The 20,862-nt window shown below is 57.1% G+C and overlaps 1 protein-coding gene across 4 annotated transcripts in view; it reads right to left on the bottom strand.

Annotated features, from left to right (window-relative positions):
* Positions 1-20,862, bottom strand: part of CUX1 (cut like homeobox 1) — a 383,965-nt gene that overhangs the window by 2,353 nt on the left and 360,750 nt on the right. For all 4 annotated transcript variants that reach the window (XM_022587996.3, XM_089895748.1, XM_022587995.3 and 1 more), the window contains 6 exons: positions 7,138-7,265; positions 6,335-6,401; positions 5,551-5,663; positions 2,564-2,680; positions 927-1,010; positions 280-336 (listed from right to left, as the gene is read on the bottom strand). In XM_022587996.3, the coding sequence (XP_022443704.1) occupies positions 280-336; positions 927-1,010; positions 2,564-2,680; positions 5,551-5,663; positions 6,335-6,401; positions 7,138-7,265 (566 nt within the window). The remainder of the gene's footprint in view (positions 1-279; positions 337-926; positions 1,011-2,563; positions 2,681-5,550; positions 5,664-6,334; positions 6,402-7,137; positions 7,266-20,862) is intronic.

Genomic DNA, 20,862 nt, shown 5'->3' with positions numbered 1-20,862 from the left:
CTCCCGCTGCGGAGCGCAGGCTCCGGACGCGCAGGCTCCGCGGCCGGCACGTGGGATCTTCCCGGACCGGGCAAGAACCTGTGTCCCCTGCATCGGCAGGCGGACTCTCAACCACTGCGCCACCAGGGAAGCTCTCGCATAGCTACTCTTGACGGAGACTGTGAGGGGCAGCGGGGTCCCTGGGGCTTTCCAGACTGGGCTGGAGGGCAGGTGACAAGGTGCCCAGAGTCAGAGGCCCAGGCCTGACACGGCAGGGGCACGGGGGAGGGGGGGACTCACCATGCTGAGTGTGGCCTTGTCCCAGGGGCTTAGGCTCAGGTATTTCCGCTGCCGCTCCTGAAGGAGGAGGAGGGATGAGGAGAGGACCCCAAAGGCTCCCCAATGCTCCAGCTCACTGCAGAGAGGGACCCTGCCCTGCTGTCCCTGCAGAATCCCGGGGGCCTGCCAGGGGCTACCTGGTGCCCAGCCCCACTCAGGGTGACATCCTAGGCTCCCCCAACCTCTGTGTGAGCAGGGCCAGTGATGGGAGCTGCTGCCCCCTCTGCAGTGGCCGATTCTGCCTACAGCAGGAAGGTCTTCAGGGCAGGGGGAGGGGGAGTTACAAGCTCCCCGCCCCCCCCACTGTTAAGTCACCTGACACTGGGAGCTCTTTGCTTGTCTGCCTACCCCCAGAGTGTGCACCCAGGCCTAACCCGGTCGCTGTCACACACCCTCCCATAGCCCTCAGCATGTGTTCCTGGCACTCTGGCCCCACCCGCGGTGGACCCCGGGCCTTCACGGTACCATAGCGAGCCTGGGGGCTGCCCTGATGGTCTGGTGTGTCAGGGTGCAGTGTGGGGGGCTGCAGGGTGAGACTGGGGCTGGCGGGGGGTGGTTCTGGAGGGAGGCTGAGGCCAGGTGAGCTGGTGGCGGCCAGGTCCACGCACCCGCTTGCTGAAGGACGAGAAGGGGTCCAGGCGCTCCTCGTATTGGGTCGAGTACCGCAGCTCTGTGTCGTCACCGCCGCCGCCCTGCGAGCAAAGGAGGAGGAGACACCCCTGTCAGTCAAGGGACCCAACAGGAAGGCCAGGGCCAAGGAGTGCAGGCCGACAGCATCATAGGGAACCCCAGTTTCCTCCTTAGCACGGTGGGGGCGGGGAGAAGGCCCCGGCTGACAGTGTGACATGGATGGTGCCACGTGTCCAGGGGCACTGCCCAGGGTCAGAGGTCTCCGCCTGGGGTCAGGGCCACGGTGCCTCAGGGCAGGTAGGGGAACTAAGGCCCAGAGGGGGGCTGGAATGTATAAGATGGACAGGGCGGGGTGCCGTACAGGGAGGTTGGTTTGGATGGGGCTTCGCTGGGAGTGTGCAGGGTGGCTGTGGAGCCCAGGCCAGCACCTGGGAGACGAGGGAGCCCCAGACCCCCAGCGGGCCACCCATGGTGTAGTTTGCACGGAGTCTGGGCGCCCTCTGGTGGCCTGAGAACGGCTCCAACCGGTGGTTTGGGGGCCGGTGGCTGAGAGTCTTGTCCCAGGGAGGCCCCCAGCCAGCGTGTCACCGCTCCCCATCCTTCTACTGCCCATTCTGCCTCCCCACAGTCTCAGAAGGGTTTTCTTGCACAAGGTGGTCCCCTGTGAGGCCCGGGGGCTGAGAGAAGCCAGGGAGGGCCCTCCGGCTCAGAACAGAGTGGGTAGCTTTCTGTTGCATTCTCTTGATAGGTTTTTGGAATGTTGGACCAAATTCTGTTCTTTTGTTTTTTAATATAAGTTTAAAAGATAAGAATCCCCCGGCCCAGGGACTTCCCTGGTGGCGCAGTGGTTAAGAATCCGCCTGCCAATGCAGGGGATATGGGTTCGAGCCCTGGTCCGGGCAGATCCCACATGCCACAGAGCAACTAAACCCGTGTGCCACAACTACTGAGCCCGCGCTCTAGATCCCGTGAGCCACAACTACTGAGCCCGCGTGCCACAACTACTGAGCCTACGCTCTAGAGCCCATAAGTCACAACTACTGAAGCCCGCACGCCTAGAGCCCGTGCTCCGCAACAAGAGAAGCCACTGCAATGAGAAGCCCGCGCACCGCAACGAAGAGTAGCCCCTCCTCGCCGCAACTAGAGAAAGCCTGTGCGCAGCAACGAAGACCCAATGCAGCCAAAAATAAATAAATTAATTTATTAAAAAAAAAAAAAAAGAATTCCCCAGGCCTGTCCTGTATGTTCAACATCCCTGGGGTTAAATTCCCACATCCTGGGGTCAACTAGTGGGTCATCCCCATTTCACAGAGGAGTCACTGTGACTCCTGTGGGCCTGAGTCCTGTGAACCCCTGCCTCTTGCTGGACCTCACCACCTCCTGGCTGGTTCTGAGGAACGAACCTCCATAAGGTCTCCACTGTGGGAGGCTCTCCCCAGCCTAGGGAGGACAGCTGGCAGGCATGGGGGGTGGGGGTGTCGGATGCCCTCTGAGGGCCCCCAGGCCCAGTGCTGCCTAGCAGGTCACTGCACTGAACCCTCCCGCCTGGATATGCCCGGACCACCTCTCTCCCTTGCCTGGTACACCTGGGGCTGAACTTGTGGAGGGCACTTACCCGGCCAGGGTAGCTCTGCAGGAACTTGATCTTCTCGAAGAGCTTGATGTTGTCGGCGCGCAGGCTGTCCAACTCGCTCTGCAGGGCTTGGATGGTGTGCTGTGCCAGGCGGCTCTCCTGGGGGCAGGCAGGTGGGCGGGTGGACAGGTGGACAGGTGGGCAGGTGGGCGGGTGGACAGGTGGACAGGTGGACGGGTGGGCGGGTGGACAGGTGGGTGGGTGGGCGGGTGGGCAGGTGGGCAGGGCCAGCAGTGGAAGGCGCGTGGGGAGAGGCCTCTGTGCTGGCACAGGTCCTGCTCTGTCTACCTGGAACCCCTGCTTGGCCTGGGGCCATGTCCTTGACCTGCCAGCCTCTGCTCAGAGCTGCCTGCTTCAGGGAGACCCCGCACCAGGCAGAAGTCGCAGTTCTTGGATCACTTTCTTCACGTTGTTTGTTTATGGTATTATCAGCTTAAAAATTATTATCGAGATATAATTCATATAACATAAACATCACCATTTTAATGTGTACAACTCAGTTGTCTTTTTTTTTTTTTTTTGGTATATTCACAGTGTTATGTAACCATCCCCACTATTTAATTCCAGAATATCTCTATCACCCCAATAAGAAACCCCACACCCGTCATCAATCACTCCCCATCCCCTCCTGCCCCAGCCCCCGGCAACCACTAATCTACTTCCTGCCTCTATGGATTTGCCTCTTCTGGACATTTAGTATCAACGGAACCATACAATACGTGATTTTAATGTTTGCCAATCTAGGGGCCAAGTGAAATGTGAACTCATTTTCCAACTTATTAAAACGCTTAAATAGGTATTTTCTTCACACTGCGAAAAATTCAAAAGGACGAGAAAAGTCCGTGGTAGTGCGGCAGTTCCTCAAAAAATTAAAAATAAAATTACCAAATGATCCGGCAGTTCCACTCTGGGCATACGCCCCAAAGAACTGAAAGCGGGGACTTTGAGATAATTTGCCTGCCCATGTTCATAGCAGCATTATTCACAATAGCGAAAAAGGTGGAAGCAACCCAAGTGTCCATGGAAAGATGAAAGGATAAACAAAATGTGGTCCATCAATACAATGGAATATTATTCAGCCTGAAAAAGGAAGGAAGTTCTGACACACGCTATGACATGGATGACCCTGGAGGACATTATGCTGGGTGAAATAAGCTAGTCACAAAAAGACAAATGTTCTATGATTCCACCTATATGAGATGCCTAGAATAGCCAAATTCATAGAGTCAGGGTAGAATGGTGGCTACAGGCGGACGGGGGACGGCAATGTGGAGTGAGTGTTGAATCGGTACAGAGTTCCAGTTTGGGATGATGAAGAAGTTCTGGGAATGGATGGTGGTGATTGTTGCCTAACAATGTGAATGTACTTAATGCCACTGAGCTGTGCACTTAAAAAGGGTTAAGATGGGGGCTTCCCTGGTGGCGCAGTGGTTGAGAGTCCGCCCGCCGATGCGGGGGACGTGGGTTCGTGCCCCGGTCCGGGAAGATCCCACATGCCGCGGAGCGGCTGGGCCCGTGAGCCATGGCCGCTGAGCCTGCGCGTCCGGAACCTTTTTTTTTTTTTTTTGCGGTACGGGGGCCTCTCACTGCTGTGGCCTCTCCCGTTGCGGAGCACAGGCTCCGGACGCGCAGGCTCAGCTGCACGTGGGATCTTCCCAGACCGGGGCACGATCCCGCGTCTCCCGCATCGGCAGGCGGACTCTTAACCACTGTGCCACCAGGGAAGCCCTAAGATGGTAAATTTTAAGTGATGTGTCCTTTACCATGACTTAATACAAGTACATGGTAAAAAGTCTAGATTTTTAAAGCAAAAGGTAGACTATTATAAATACTCTTTCCTCCCTATTTGATCTAATTTGAAGACCTTCTTTTAAGGGCCGTCTAGCCTTCCACAGTGACTGTCCCCTGTCCCCCAGGTGCGTGTGGGTATTCCCTGTCCACTGTCCATGCAGGCAGCTGTGAGGGGAGCAGTCCTGACGGTCCTTCATTTGAAGCCTCTTGCTCCAGAGCCCACATCACAGAGGGTCCCACTGGATCTGGTCCACCCTTGTCACCGGACCAGCACTGGGCCTGGCCCGCCGTGGGCGTTCAGTGAATGTCTCCCTCCCCAGAACCGCAGCCTGGAAACCCCGTGGGGGAAGCTGTGGGTGTGGAGAGCAAGGGTCTAGACGTTCCGCCAACCACTCAAGCCGTGACTCTTTGAGAAGACAGAAACCTTCTTGACTCCTCTTTCTACTGGGAGAGTGATCGGGGGACCTGGGCTGGCTCTGTGGGATGCAGGGGGTGTGGGGGGGTCTGCAGAGTCCCTAAGGAGGCACTGTGTGTGAAAGACTCACGTGTAGTCGGACGGTCACCTTTGCAGACTAGACTGCCCATTTCCCTATGGGGCTCCTCCAGGAGGGCCACCAGCTGGGTGCTTGGCAGCCAGCAAGCTGTCTCAGACCCCACAGAGCTGCTGGCATCTGTACGCTGTTCCTCTTCATAGGATTCAAAGACTCTCTTCCCTGGGACCTGCCCCTGCTAACTCCCACCTGACTGAGATGTTTCTTCCTGGACGATGGTGACCACCCCCAAATCGTCTTCCTGGGCCAGGCTTCTGTCCTGAACTGGCTGCCTGAGTGACCTTCTTACCATCCATCCTGGCAGTGTTGGTCCCCTGCTTAAACCCTTCGGTGGCGCCCCAGCCTGGCACTAGGGACCTTGCCTGCTGACTCTCTGTTTTGTCCCTGCACTCCCTTCCGGCTCCTTGGCCCCATGTTTCCACTCACTCCTTTACCTTGAATGTCTGAATCTTCTTTCAAAGCCCAGCGTGGCATCACCTCCTCTAGGAAGCCCTCCCTGATTGCACAGAACAAATCTAATCCCACTGAGGTTTATGGTCTGTGACACATCTTTCTCCCCCAAGCTTGTGTGTCCTCTACGGTGTCCTCAGGTCCAAGGAGTGTAGGGTAGAGAAGGATGTGACTCACAGACTCCAGCTCCTGGTTCCGGGTCCGGAAGCGCTCCCTCTGGCTGGAGATGATGGAGAGCAGCGAGTCCACCTGGCCCTCGGGGAGGGTGCTGCTGGCTGGTGCTGAGGGTCCTAGGAGGGAGGGGACAGTGGCTTGGAGTAGCGGGAGGCACAGCTCAGCAGTGGGCCCTCAGGTCACCAGCCCCGAGGGAGCTCAGGCCAAGTGCCATGGGGTGGAAGCCACAAGATGCTGAGAGGTCGGGGAAGGGGAAGAGGGGCCAGGGGAGCAGCAAGGGGTGGGGCATGAGAATAGGGGCCTCGGGAGGGGGTGTCCCTGAGGTGGGCCCCTCCTGCCTGCACTGTCCAAGGGCCAGGCGCCAGTGACCCTCCCCTTTTTCTATACTTGGATCTGAGACCCTTGTATCTGTCAGACTGGGCCCACACTTCCTGGGGAAAGCAAAGGGACACGGAGGGGACTGGGTACCCCCTACCACCGCCACCGTGTCCTGGCCCAGCAGCCCCGGGTTCTGGCCTCGACACCCAAGGAGGCACCTCCCCTCCAGCCCTCTGGCTGCATCTCAGGGCTGAGGCCTCCCCAGGAAGCCAATGCCCACCAGCCTTCTATGGCCTCTGGCAGGGCCGAGGGCGTCAGGGTTTTTGTTTTTTTTTTAGGTTTCTGCTGCATTGCTGGCGTCGAGGCCTGACCTTTGAGGGAGGAGAGCGCTCTTTAGGGCCCAGGGCCCAGGGCGTACCACCTCTTTTCCCTTCCCGCCCTGCCCATCACTGCCTAGGCCCCTCCTCACCATAGAACAGGGCGGTGGCCTCCTTGATGGGCTCGGGGATCTTCTCCAGGCCAAGCTCGGCTGCGCCCTGCAGGTGAGAGGAAGAGGTCAGAGGCGCCTCCACACTGGGCATTGAGCACAGCCTCCCAGGGGGCCAAGCAAATAGGGGGCAAGGAGCAGGAGGGGCGGTCTGGAGGCAGGGGTTGGGCACAGCGGTGGCAGGACCTAAGAGGATGCCTCATGTGGGCCACTGAAGATAAGGTTGGGCCCCAGGTTCACCCCAAGGCCAGAGCTCAGCGGTGGGGTTCACACCGGGTCTTTTGGCCCTGACGGGCGTCAGAGGCCAGGGGAACCGGGCCCCGCCAGCCAGCCTGCTGTGTGGCCCTGGGCCAGCCCAGCTTCTCTCCCTGAGCCCCATTTCTTCATCTGTAAAATGAGGTGGGTGATTTGATGACCTCTAAGGGTCCTTAGGGCTCCAGCCTTCCCTGATCTCGGGGCCTCAGGTCCTCTAGCTGTGAGACGGGTGGATAATCCTGGCCTTGCTTCAGCCCAGAGCTCCCAGGGCAGAGGTCCAAGCCAGTGCCCGGACGCAGGGGGCTTTGTGCCCTGTGCCCTGTGGCTGGGCATCCCGAATTGGGTCTTTGTGGTGAAGTGAGCAGACAAAACCCAGAGGCTGTAGGTGACAGTCCCTGTGGGGCGTGGGGCGGGGCAGGTGGACACCAGCTGCCTGAGGAACGGGCTGGCTTACTTGGAGAGCCCGTATTCAGTGAGGCTGAGAGAGCCCTGGGCAGGTGGTGAGGGGGCAGGGTGGGGGGAGGGCTCACCTCGGCGTCCGGCCGCTGGATGGACTGGATGGTGCTGAGGTCCTGCTCCAAGCGGGCGATCAGGTCCCTCTGCTCGGCTGCTGTGGCCATGACCTCAGTGACGTGGACCTGCAGCTCTGCACAGCGCCCTGTGCCAAAGGAAGACGTGGCTGTCAGAGGCAGCCTGGTGGGACCCGCGGTGCTCTCCCGGCTCTGTGCCTCCCAGCCCACAGCCTGTGCCCCTGCCCGAGGGACCAGCATTAGCCCAGCCGGCAGGGGTGGGGCACTCCTGGCATGAGCTGCTCATAGAGTTCTCTGAGTAGGGGAAGGGGCCCATGTCAAAGATTTAGGAGCAATGGGCAGCCCCCTCCCCGGCTCCGCTGTGACCAGCCCCTCTCCCTCTCCAGGCCTCACTGCTTCTGTCAAGCAGGGCAAGGAAGCTGAACCCAATGAGCCCCAAGTTTCTTCCAGGGCTGATGCCCTGGGATGATGACCAGAGAAAGGCCGCGGGGGCGTAGGAGTGGGGAGAAAGGTAAGGGAGGTGCAGAGGGGCGCAGGCCGGCCTCCCTCAGACCGAGCAGGGGCCGGAGGAGTGAGGGCTCCCACTGACACCAGACTTGCACAGCCCCTTCAGCGTAGCGTTAGGGATGGAGCAGCTCCCCCAGGACTCCCCTGGCCCACGGCCCCGTCCCTCTCTCCCAGCCCGGTGCCAGGTGTCTTTACAACAAAACGAATCCAAAATAATTCTGTGTGGGGACTTTCCTGCCTTTCTGGAGGGTGGGAGATGTTGCCGAGTCTCCCAGCACAGTCCCCGTGGGCGCCTTCAGCTGCTGTCGGCAGGGCGGACGGCAGTGGCCTGGCAGCTGGGCAGACCCGAGTTTGAGGTCTGGCCCTACTTCTGGTTGGCTGTGTGACGCTGGGCAGCGACTTGCCCTTTCTGGGCCTCATTTATAAAATGGCGACAGTAAACCCTGCTCAGAGCCGCGGAGAGGGTAGCAGAGGCCTGCGGCCTGAGGCCTGGAGTGCTGTGCTTTGGGGTAGACTGGGTGGCCACCAGGGGGCACTGTTGCCTCAGAAATGCCCCAAGGCCTCAGGCTGTGGGCAGTGCCAGGAGACTGGCCCTGGGCCCTCCTGGGCAGGCTCACCCCTCACGGTGCGGCCTGCTCACTGGACAGCCTCACCCCCACCTGCTCCATCTCCTGGGTGCCTGCTGCACACCCAGCCCTTTACACACCTCACGACAGTCCCATCAGTCAGATCAGATGATTTCCATTTTACAGATGGAGGAACCGAGGCTTCCCGGCCTGGGACCGTCCAGACCCCAGGGTGTGCACCGCCGACTATGTCTAAGCCCTCCCCACATCAGGGTCTCCATTGCTTCAGGCTCTGAGTGGATTTCTTCCATCAGACACCATTGAGCTCCTTCTGTACCTGGCGGGTAGGTGGTGTCGCCGAAGTGAGGGGTCCAGTGGGGCTGGGGAAAGAGGCTGGAGCCGAGGGCAGGGCTGGGGTATGGAGGAGGAGAGTGGCTGGCAGGGCCGGGGCCTGCAGGCCCTGGGTGGCCTCCAGGAGCTTTTAGCAGAGCCCAGAGGGGACAAGTGTCATCACCCACCAGCCTGGGCGGTGGGGCCTTGGTGACCATCACACACGCACAGGAGGAAGGTGGACGGGAGTCATGGTGAGGTGTACGTAGGGAGAGGGCATCATGATTAATTTTAAAAAATTAAAAAAAAAATTTTTTTTTTTTCCACCGTGCCACACAGCATGTGGGATCTTGGTTCCCCGACTGGGGATCGAACCCACGCCCCCTGCAGTGGAAGCGTGGAGTCCTAACCACTGGACCGCCGGGGAAGTCTGAGGGCATCATTATTAGAGGTGAAGGACCTGGACTGAGGGAGGCGACAGGTTCAGTTCTGGGCACCGGGCGTCCATAGGGACAGCCACAAACAGGACCACGTCCAAAAATGGCTCTGGGTGGACAGACCACACCCCCCCCCCGCCCGGGGATGAGTGGCAGGTGTGGAGCCCAGAGAGGGCTCAGGTGGGCAGCCTCCCACCTTGAGGGATGAGGGCCCCGGGGACACAAGGGACGGGGTGGAGGTCGGGGAGCCCGTGGAGAGGTGGCCTGCTGGTCAGTCCCGGGAGGTGTGCACGCAGCGTGGTTCCGAGGGGACCCAAGCACGGCACAAACGTTGGCTAAAATGTCAGTGAGACCATTCCTCGGCAGGCCCCTGGGTAAGGAGCGGCTTGAAGCTCCAGGAGCTGTCCGTGGGCGGAGGGGAGATGAGGGGACATCCAGGCCGGGCTCCCTGCACGTCTGTGCCTGTGTCTGGTGCTGGGGGGGGTGGGTATCCAGGTCCTTGCCCGTGCACACGTGACACCCTGTGCACGTGTGGGGGCCCTGCCAGCAAGCCCTCTGTGCTAGGCTGCCCCAGCCAGTGGGTGCCAGGCCACTCGGTTAGGCTGGTCTAGCGGGCCGGCCTCAGCCACTGTTGCAGACGCTCCCAGGCAGCGGGTGAGCCGCTGAGGAGACCTCCGGGGGTGCACGGCTGAGTGATGGCGGTGGCTGCTCCCCAAGAGGTGGCCCTGGGTGAACCTGAGGGCTGGCTGGCGTGCCCTCACGGCGCGTGCGGGGGTAGCTGCCCGTGGGGCACCGGGAAGAAGCCGGGCAAAGGCGGGGCAGCGGAAGTGATGGGGCAAGGCTGCGGGAAGGCCCTGGGTGGGCCCCGCCACCCCTCACTTCCTTCCGTCTCCTCTGCTGGGGGCGGGAACGCGCAGACCGAGATTTGGGATCACGTCTCTGGGTGGCCACTTGGTGTCAAGGGAGGGTCCTGAGCTGGAGTCTGGCCGACCTGGGCTTGAATTCTGGCCCTGGGGCAAGGCAGTAGAAGGCCCTGGAAAGAGTCGTGACCCCCATTGTTGTGGAGAACCCAGGAGGGTAGGCCCGTGCTTGGAAGTGGCCGCCCAGATGGGGAAGGGGAGAGCCGCTGGGTGGTTGGGCTATGGCAAGTCTGAAGCGCTAGTGGAACAGCTAAGGGGACGTGTATGGCGGACAGCGGGACCCACAGATGCAGGCTGCGGAGACCTCCGGGTCCTGGGGTGACTGAGCGCCCAGCAGCAGACGTAGATGCCCAGAGCGTGCTGGGTGAGAACGGCCAGAACTTCTGGGGATGCTGACCTTTTCAGGAGTGTCCCGGAAAAGACCCGGAGAGGAGGTAGCAGGAAGCAGCGGGGAGATCAGGAGGAAGCGTGTTAAGACACCAAGTTGAATAGGGACCGTCAGTGAGTAAGGAGGGGTCACCGGGGTCTCAAGAAAGGCTGGAGCGTTCGGGCAGGGTCGTGGCGGAGCGGGGGAGCAGCAGGGGTGCACAGGTGGGGACAAGCCCGCTCTGGACGGACGCCAGATGGGGGGGCGGCATGCTCAAGAGATGCTGCAGGATGGAGTGTCTGCAACCCGGGGAAAAGCCTGTGCAGAGAGACAGGCTGCGTCTTGGAGGGGGAGGGGCAACAGAGGGATGAGCGCGGGGCTTGGGGCTGGGGTGGTGGAGAGAGACCCCTCGCCTCTGAAAGGTGGCCCACGTCAGGTGGGTCTGAAGCTTTATGGGACCTCGTCCTTCTGGGAGAATCCGGGAAGGGCTTTCTAGGGGGTGCATTTCAATTTCACAGAGGGGAGAAAGAAAGCAAAGGAACGTCAAGGTCAAGACTTAAGAAGAGAGGACTACGACTGCGGGTCAAGGCCTGATTTCTGAGTGCAGGGCGATCAAATGCACAAACGTACCCCAATCGCGATCGGGTGGTGTCATACCCAGGGCTTTCCCGAACGCGGGGGACCCCTTTATTAAATCAGCCACCTGCGAGCCAGGCGGGAGACGTGCACTGTCTCTCTGCCTGGAGGGATCTGAGGGGAGGTGAGCCGCTAGCACACCCGCCCCCTCCCCACCTCTGTGCCCAGGTATCCCCACGGGCGGCCAGAGATGCCTCCCTGTGCCTGCAGATGCCAGCGCCTCGCTCTGTGCGTCCTCAGCAAGTCTCCTCCGTGTCCTGCGGCCCTTGCTTCTTCCCACAAGCACACAAGCACATTATCCTCCCATCTGAAATGCACACCCTCCCATTCTCTTGACCCCACTGACCCCTCCAGCCAAACTCCCTGAAGAAGGTGCCTCGTCTCGAGTGTCCACTTCCGTAAACCCTCCCCGTCAGACTTGGACGCCCACTCCACCAACTGTCCTCGCCAAGGTCCCTGATGACCTCACACCTCACTCCGTCCTCATTTCTCAGCCCTCATCTTACTGACCCATCAGCACCTGTTTCCAGGGCACTGTCCCGGGCCTCCTGCCCTGCTGGCCGCTCCTTCTCGAGCTCCTGTGCTGGCCCTTCTCCCCTCTAAGGTCTGAACGCTGCTGCACGCAGTGCGCCGCCCCTGCACGCTTTTCTCTCTCCTATCATTCACTCTGGCCACCTCGGGTGCCATTTATAAGCCGATGACCCTCCAATGCATGTACATCCCCAGTCTACTCCTTTTCCTGGGCTTATCCTCCACTTGGCTGTCTAAGTGACGTCTCAAACTTAACGGGTCCGAACTGAAGCCTGATTCCGCGCCACCACACCGCCCCACAGTCTGCTTCGCCCCAGTCCCATGGCCCCAAGAGGCGGCATCCTCTGGGCTGAGAGGAGCAGAAGCAAGGCCATTCTTCAATGACTCAGACCAAACCCCTGGGGCCATCCTTGCCCTTCTCCAGCACTCCTTATATCTCATCTGTCACATGTCCTGCTTTTGGCTTTCTCTTCCAGATAGATCCAGAATCCAATCAGTTTCACCACTGCCACCACCTGGTCCGGGTCGCAACCTCCCATCTGGATTGCGGCAACAGCCCCCGCACTGGCCTCCCTTCCTCCACCCTCACCCCTTCAATCTAGTCACGAAGCAACAGCTAGAGAGCCTTTTAAACAGTAAGATCAGACCACCCTCTGTTCAAATCCTACAGGCCCCCGCATCCCTCGGGGTAACAACAGCCAGAGCCCTACCAGGCCCTACCTGCCGCGCCTCCCCCTTGCCTCTCCGACCTCGTCGCCTCCCGCCCCTCCCCTTGGTCACTGTGCTCCAGCTGTACTGGTTTCCAGGCACGTTTGTACCACAGGACCTTTGCACTTGCTGTTCCCTCTGCCTGAAATGTTCTTCCCTTGGGCATCTGTATGGTTCATTCCCTCACCTCTGTCAAGACTCTGTCCACATGTTACCTTCTTAGTGAGGCCTACCCTGACCGCCTGTTTAAAACTTTAACCCCTCCACTTGCTCTTCCTGTCCCCTCGCCTTGTTTTTCTCCCAAAACACTTAGCACCGTCTAAGTGGCCATGTGATTCACTTATTCATTTATTATGTCTATCATCTTCCTCCCCCCACTAGAAGGTCAGCTCCTTGTTTTTCTCCTGCTATAACCCCAGCGCCCAGAGCAGTGGTCCACAGTGAACCCTCAGTGTGCGATTCGCTGGTGGATTCCGCCCAGCGGGGAAGCACCATTTCTTCTAGGTGGGAGGTTGCACAGGGATCCCCAGGGCTGCAGGGTCTCCCAGGTTGGGGCAGAGGTGGCTGGGCACAGGCGGCAGGAGCCTGGCAGGGCCAGCTGGCCTCTGCTGGACCCACCACCTGATAACTGCTCAGGCCTCACCCGGATCCCTCCAGGCTGTGCCCTGGCACTGGGCCTGCAGATCTGCCAGCGCAGAGCCCCAGGGCGACCCTGCACCCCAATCAGTGAGTGCATACTTGCTGGGGGGCTACAGGGGGTGGAGGGCACGTCCTCCCTGGCTGGGGCCCCCTCACTCCAAGTATGGTTGCAGACTCTCTCGGCTGCACCTGAATCTTTCCTGACATCAGAGAACAAGCATCACCTAGGGAAGCATCCCTCCAGACCTGGCTTTGTTCTTACGAACAGTGTGGTCATCCGCCTCCCACCTCGCACGCCCTACCCCAGCACCGCGGCTTCCTGCTCCACTGACCCGACAGGTTGTCGCCCTTCTTCTGTGCACGTGCTGCCCCTCGATTTGGGTGTCCTCCCTGCCTGTCCATCACAAATGCCACCTCCCACGTCAAGGCCGCTCTGGTGAAATCTGCTAGCCTTTTCCCAAGTGCCCACCAACGTCACAACAGTTCTCCACAGCCCTCTGGGTTCTCACCCTGGCTCCCCGTACGTGGGCCTGCAAATTGCGTGCCCCCCAAATCCAGCATCATGGGCCATGGAGGAGATAGCAACACACCCCAAGGCAGCCACTTGAAAGCCCTTTCAAACACCAGCAGACCGGATTGCTGTGGACGACTCACGCACTTTAATAATTACATCATCGTGTCGCCTTACCCTGTATAAACCTGCAATTCCCCAGTGCATCAAAGAAGGCACATAATTTTGCTCAGATCCACTTAACCAGAGAGAAAGGAGAAAGGCCGTGCACAGGGAGGCTGAACGCTCTGCCTCCGTGGGGACAGCACCCGACTGCAGTCAGAGCGTGAGATCTTGCTTGTTTTTCTGCCTCTGGAGCTGCCCGTTTACAAAAACAAGAGCCAGCCCTGCAAAACCATGTGCAACTGCAGTTCTGCTTAATTAAATCTCACGGCAAAAGCACTTGCGGAGATCTTCTGGGTAAAAGGAGTTCGTGCTAAGTGCTTTTTTTTTTTTTTTTTTTTACATTATATCTTTTAATTTAGTTAAAGGGTCTTTAAAAAGTGGGGGTGTGCCTAAACTAGAAACAGAAAAGGTTCCCAGTTAGGTTTAAGTTTCTCAGCGCCAAACTGGGAGAGCCTTACTGGTTTTATGCCAACTCCTCCCATGGAGGGTGGGTGGGCAGACATTCGGGGACAGCTCTACACTTCCACACCCGAGTGACGGGTTGAGACAGGGGCTGCTGGGAGCCCCTAGCGCGGGTGGGAGACTCTCCCTGCTCTGGGGTCTCCTATGGAGGGGAAATTGAGTCTCGTTTAGCTCGCGGTTCTGTATCATGTGTGGGAGCTTCACATGCTGAAACCTACACATCAAGGCGCAACGAACTAACATACCCCCGCCACCCCCCGCACCAGTCATACATTGGTAAGGATGGCAATGCTTTTCCAATCCTGTAAATCTCGAGACGAGAAGCCTCCTCGGTCACAAGCACGTGGACCACATAGCAGCCAACTCTGCAGGGCTCTCCCACCTCCAGCCCCGAGCGCTGGCTGGAGAGGCCCTTTCTCAGGAGCCGATCATGCTGGAAGCCCACAAGACACGGTTCCCGCCTTCGTCTTCCCACCCATTCGCCTGTATTCACAGGTGCCCTGAGTTTGTCCTTCTTCACATCACAGGAGTCAGGGACGAAGCAAGAGACCCCACAGAGCAGGCTGAGGCCAGGCCGCCGGCGCCACACCCTACACGGTCGCCCGCCATTCCTGGTCCTGTGAGACTCGCGATGGTGCCCCCATTTCACAGACAAGGAGGCGGCTGCCAGGAGGGCCAGCACTTCAAAGGTACCCGAACGGTAAGGGCGACATAACAGCAAGCAGCGATGCAGGCCGTGACGGGGCACGTTACCGTGTGCCCAGACGGAGACCTGAGGACAGCAGGGCCTGCCGGTCCCCAGATCCCCACGCATCCATCCCCCGGCCCAGGTTCCGGCCGACACCTGCCCCGACGCCCCACGCCCCACGAAGCACGGGAAGGCGATTCTCGAGGTGCCCTTTGGACCCAAAATCAAAGTGTTTGCTGCTCCTCCTCGGGCCAGAGCCCTTTAAATAAAAACGACCCACACGTTCTTGTGTTTGTATAAAAGATATTTACTTCAATGATCACACCTACGGTGCTAGTGAATAATAATGATACAGGGTGTGAGTTTCATACAGTGATATTGCTTCTCCATATCGTATAGGGACCGTTGTACAGTGCCGAGAACAAACATCGTATGGCTAACCAAAGACAGAGGGGACAACGCCCAGGGGCCGACGGGGGCCTCCCCCCACCCCCATGCCGGGCGGATCAACTTTTGACTTACCGTGTCGAAAACAAATAGAAATAAAATGTTACTAGAGATGGCTCACAGCAACACAACAGAGACCTTTCTCAAAGCTATTTGTACAAAAATGATGGTTTTTTTTTTTTTTTTTTTTTGGTCAATTGGGTCATTGTGAGGATTAAAAAAAAAAAGTCTGTGATTGTGAGTATGAACAAATGAGCTCTAAAAACATCTAAGACTTAGTGCATTACAGAAAATATAAAATACTGCTAAAATGTAAGACACCACAAGACACGGGGTGCGGCGGGGGGGGGAAGCTGAGCTTATTAGGAGTCATCTGGAAGAGGCCCGCCGTGCGGCCGGCCGTCCTGTGCTGTGTTAGTTAGTAGTCTGGGCAGGAGCGTGGCCACCCGCTCTCATGGCAAGTAGTTTATTGCACAATCGCAAAGAGCTAGGTCTTACTCAGTGGAAAGGGACGTGGGGGACACCGCGCTTTCTTTTGCTTTTTCCCACTTTTGTTTTATAACAAGCTATCCGCAAATGCTTTTGGAAGTTTGAATGAATCCTCATGCCTCCAAACGGCACAGCATTTTCTGAGGGGGTCTCAGAGAGTGGGACATGAGATGCCCGTTTTTCCAAGGAGGCAGAAAACGGTTTGAGAGTGAGTGAGAGAGAGAGAGAGAGAGAGAGAGAAATGCATAGACTACTTGGAGGGAAATGAAAACCCTTTGGCGGGGGAGGGATGGGGGCCGTTATTTCATCAGAGGGCTTTCTTTCAAAGAGACAAGGACAGAAGCAGGACCCCAGGTGACGTCAGAGGAGGGAAAGTCACTGCACGGAGAGTGAGTCGGCGGTCGGTGGGCCCTTTGGGAGCCCCACCTTGGCCTCCACCATCAGTCCCACTGCACCCCAACACCCGATGAGCAAGCAGCTGGGTGTCTTGCTGGCTGTGCCTCTAGCCACAGAAAGCTGTGCCCCTGGTCCAAACTTCCTCCACACTTGACCACGTGAAAGGGGATAAGGGACTCCACCCCACCCCCCTGGGGTGGGTCCTTAAGCCGCAGCCGGACTAAGAAACACGGTTGTTCCTCAAGAAGGTTCTGACCAACTTTGCAGGCAAGGAAAACAACAACAACAACAGAAACAAAAGCCAACCGAAACCTGTCAGCCCATGTGAGCCTTGCCGGAAACCTCTCTCACCCGAAGTCAGGCTCGACAAGGCCGCCGCACCCGCTCTGCCCGGGGCTCCTGAAACGTCATGAACCCAGAAGTCTGACCAGAGGCTCTAGGAGGCTTTGGGGAACTGAGCTTTGCTTTTTCTAAGTCTCCTCTATAGCTCCTCACGCGAGCGTCCTTCAACCCGGCGTTTCCTTACATTGGTACATTTTTTTTTTTTGTTCATCAACTCTCTCATTTTGAAAAGTTAGACGTGTGGAGACCACCAGTGTTTGGGTGGCTGCCCTGGAGACAGACGTCTGATTCTGCTGGAGAAGCCCCCGCTGGCACCCCCCCCCCCGCATCTCCAGACCCTTGGGTTATTTGGGGCGGGGGAGGGCAGGGGGCAGAAGACGGTAACCACTTGTGTGATAGCAAAAAGCATTTATGACAACAACAACGACACAAAATAACAATATACTCCTGATAAGTACTTAAAGGGCTAACCTAATAATAAATAGAAGAGGCTAGAAATAATTTTTTTTTTTTTTCTCAAGGAAACATCCTTTTATAATTATCCTCACGCACGCTGGCGGGTCAGTAGCAATCCATCTCAACAAGAAAAGGTTAAGTGCTGGAAGGGACAGCTGTGATCTCACACTGGGGAAGGTTCTCAGCTGCTGAGCCACAGAGCCCCTCCGCCCGCCCTGCCACCCGGCCAGTTCTGGTGGGTGCCCGTGGGCCCTACACGCCTAGCTTGGCGGTCAGCAAGAGGCAAGCTGAGATGGGGGTGGGGGGGATGCTGGGGAGGCCTGTTTTCCCTTCAGTTCATGAACACACGGAACTACAGTGGACAAACTTGTCCTACTCCTCCACAACCTGAATCGTCCTGGTCTAAAGCTTACTTTGAGTTCATTTGGTGTGCAATACGTTACCTCTTAAAAATGAAGAAAAATGATTTCTATTGCACAGAGCTTTTACACATAGTCATCTATTTAAGTGCTTTCTGTTTAAAGCAAAGTAGGCCAAAAAAAAAAAAAAAAAAGAGAGAGAGAGAGAAAAAAGAACAAAAAAAGGAAAATGAAAAGGAGAAAAAAGGGAACCAGAAAACAAAAGCAGCCCCGTGCCACTTCAATGCATCTCGCTGACTGGTGTCTGGTTTCACCAACGGAAGTCCCAATGCTTCCGTACACACTGTGCTTCTGATTATGCTCCACAGGGATGTAGCCATGACATTGGGATATAAGGCACCTTTCCTTTCTGATCACAGAAAGCTTGATACATAGCATATAGCATATTTTGTGGTAGAGATGAAAGCCTAAACACTACAGAAATTACAGTAACACAGACTCTACACTATTGGATAAGCTAAAATGATCCATGAAAAGCAACTCAGAGCTATTTTAAATGTTGAATGGCGGGGATGGGAAGTGCACATTTATGCCTAGCCTAATGTCTTTCTCTCACTAGCCTTTTTTTTTTTTTTAAGGTCCTTCACCTACAATGCCCAACTTTTAAAATTAGCATTTTGGAGGAGACTAGGCGCTTTGGAAATGTCTTGTTAAAGCTAAATGTCACTTCATCCAAAAATGAAAATGGGGAGGATGCCACTGACAGCGTGGACACAGTCTCTTTGGAGGGAAGGTGGTGACGGAAGGGGTGGTAGCAGGGCCTGGGCTGGTGGGGGCAGTTCCTGCGATGGGACAGACGGTGGTGGTGGTGGTGGTGGGGAATTGCATGTCCTTCTTCCCAGGGATGAGGCTCCCAGGCTGCTAGGGCAGGGCAGACTCCAGGGCAGGGCTCATTTCATGCTCAGCTCGGCACTGCCCACGCCCCTTCCTTTGCCACCTCGATCAGCCCCGAGTGCTCTGGCCTCGGTTTTCTGCACATCTCTAAGGGTCTCAAAGCCTTGATCTTTTTGGAACTTTAACTGGCAACTTGCTTTCCCTTCGTTTCCCGGTAGTTTTCATCTACCAAAAGGCAGCGACGGATGGGAATGGGAATGAACATTGCCAAACTGGACCATCCTCTTAGCAAGCAGGTGTGCTGGCCGGACCGACATTCAGTGCACTGGGGAAACAGACGTACAGCGTGTTGGGGTCCCAGGCCACCACCTTGACACTTAGGGCAGGAGCTCTGCCTCGGGGGTCACAAAGGCTACCCTAATGCCATCAAGGCCCAAACGAGACCGCAGCAGCAGCGGGCGGATTTCTAAATGTAAGCTCCTCCTGGTGAGCGCTTCCAAGTTCTTTCCATCAGAGCACTCTGGCCACCACGCCTAACCAGCAGCCCTGGGAGCTGGTTTTCTTCAGCACGGGGCGGAAACTGGCCTATTCTCTGGGGAAGAAAGGGTCACGTGACTGAAGACTGGGCATGAGGGCTGGAGAAGGCCGTATTCTCTCCTGTCCTTCAGAAGATTCCCACGGAGGTGCTGAAACGATAACCTCCCAGTGCCAGAGACAACAGAGCTCCCCGAGGCCAAGTGGGAATCCTGGGGAAGTGACCTCACGTGGCCATGGAGGGGCAGCCCAGGGCAAGGGAAATGGCTGTGACGGATCTTAACAGCTGACCAGGAATGGACAGAGTGCAGAGGCGGCCAAAGACAAGGCCCTCTGAGGCCCGAGACGGCCCCTGCCTGCAAAGGAAACAGCTGTGAGAGCTTCAGGAACAGGTGGAAGCCACGAGGAGAGTCCCCGTGCCTCACAGAGAACAGCTGTCTGTCCGTGTTGTGCTCACAAGAGGGAAGCCGCCTGGACTCATGGACGCCACGCCTCTAGGTTTTCTCTTCCCGGATCCCACTTGCCACACGTTTCTGAGGGGTGAGGGGTGAGATCGAGTGGGAGCATGGTTAGTGAGGTAGAAGGGGACAAATGAGTGTGACAACAAAGGACATCCAGGGAGGGAGCCACACCTCCAGGCTGAAGGGGCGTGGCCACCAGCCCACCACGCTGGCCAGGACCTCGCCCTGCTCTGCCCCCTCCCTCCACGCAGCTGGCTTACTGGCCTCAGAGAGGAGCAGCTTGGGACGGCTAAGGACAGACTCTTGTTTTCACAGGCTCGTCGAGAGGTGCCTGCCACAGTGCATTTAAGGCAAAGGCTACTGTCCCCAAGTTCAAGACCCAGTAAATCACCATCGCTCTTTCACTCTGTGCTCATCCCTGAAGGACGGGCCGTTACGCTCCCCCTGGCTCCTCTGCTATTTTCAGGGAGGTTTGTTTTCCTACAATCAGAGGAATGAAAAACATTGCATAGAAAGTCAATAGAGTTCATTGATCACCCCTGCATGTAAGGACATGAATTCAGGGAGAACAAAGAAACCCAGGCCAACTTTAGCCGGAAAGGCACCTGCCTGCGGACAGAGCTGTCCGGTGACTCTCGTCCCGACCTCTTAGGGCACGACTGCTGGGTGATCTGAGGGTAGTTAGCTGATGCCAGAGCTTGCGTACAACCTGCCCTCTGCTTGGTCTGCTCAGGGCTGTGGGCTGACGTGGCCCCAGGCATGGAGGCGTTCGGGTGTTTCCTTCCTCCTGGAGCTGGCGGCTGGGCCTGGGGCTGGCTGGGGAGGGTCTCTAACAGCCAGAGGGAGCACAGACGCACACTTAACCCAAAGCTCTGTCGTACTGTGGGTCGGGACCACCAACCAGCATATCTGGCTTTTAAACGGCGGGGGGGGGGGTGGGGGGAACAAAGATGCCCACAGGAGGGAGGTGAGCAGGGAGGCATTTGTGCTTTGGAAGTCCAGGGAAACTGTCCCAGGGAGGCCATGAACTCTCATCTTTTTGCCTCGGTCACTTTCCCAGACGTAGTGGCCATGGCTTGAGAGTAGTCATACAAGATCCTGGCATTTCCCGGAGACCTCTCCCCAGTCTGCTGGCTGTAAGCCGCCTTGCGTCGTGATGTTCTTTGGGAAGGTAGGCTCTGAGGAGAACCGAGTTAGAGCTAGATGGCTGTGGTAATCCTTCCTAAAGAAGGGCGGCCTGGTAGACAGAGATCACAGACAACCACAGGGCTGGGGCAGAACCCACACCCCTTCCACCTCAGACACCACAGGAGAACGTGGGCAGGAACCAAGGGTCGAGAGGCTGACCGTGAACACTGATTGTATGCGGAGCCTCCACTTAGCCAGCTAAGTAATGGCAAAAACCTTAACTTACGAACACTGCCTTCAATTAACAAAAAGAAGCCATTTAAAATGGTATAATGGAGCTTGTAATTAAGTGTTAGTGTTTTATACGAAACCGTTTTCCCCAGGGGAGAGGTACAAATCAGCTTTTTAAACTGATGGAGCGGAAAGAGGAAGAGGTCGGCTGCCTGTGGGAGCTACTGCTTGGAACGCCAGCCAGCTGAAGGTAAAGCCCATGGAGAGGATGCTGTTCAAGGCACTTGAATATTGCTTCTCAAGATGAAAGATCAACCCTTGGACTCAGAATGAGGGGCGCAAAGAGGAGGGGGACACCCCCCCCGCCAGGTTTCTGTTATTTACTGGCAGCTCTTAAAAGTATTATAGTGACAGCTTAACACAAGAGATCATAGTGTTGGGATCGCAATCAAAAAAAAATAAAAATAAATAGAGGAAAAAATACAAACATGGAACTGCAAGCAAAATTTAACCAACTGATT

This window comes from Delphinapterus leucas, chromosome 15, assembly GCF_059928025.1.
Source record: "Delphinapterus leucas isolate spDelLeu-1000000601 "Yukka" chromosome 15, BTC_Dleu_Yukka2, whole genome shotgun sequence".
NCBI classification, from domain to species: Eukaryota; Metazoa; Chordata; class Mammalia; order Artiodactyla; family Monodontidae; genus Delphinapterus; species Delphinapterus leucas.
This window is presented reverse-complemented; position numbering and strand designations above follow the sequence as displayed.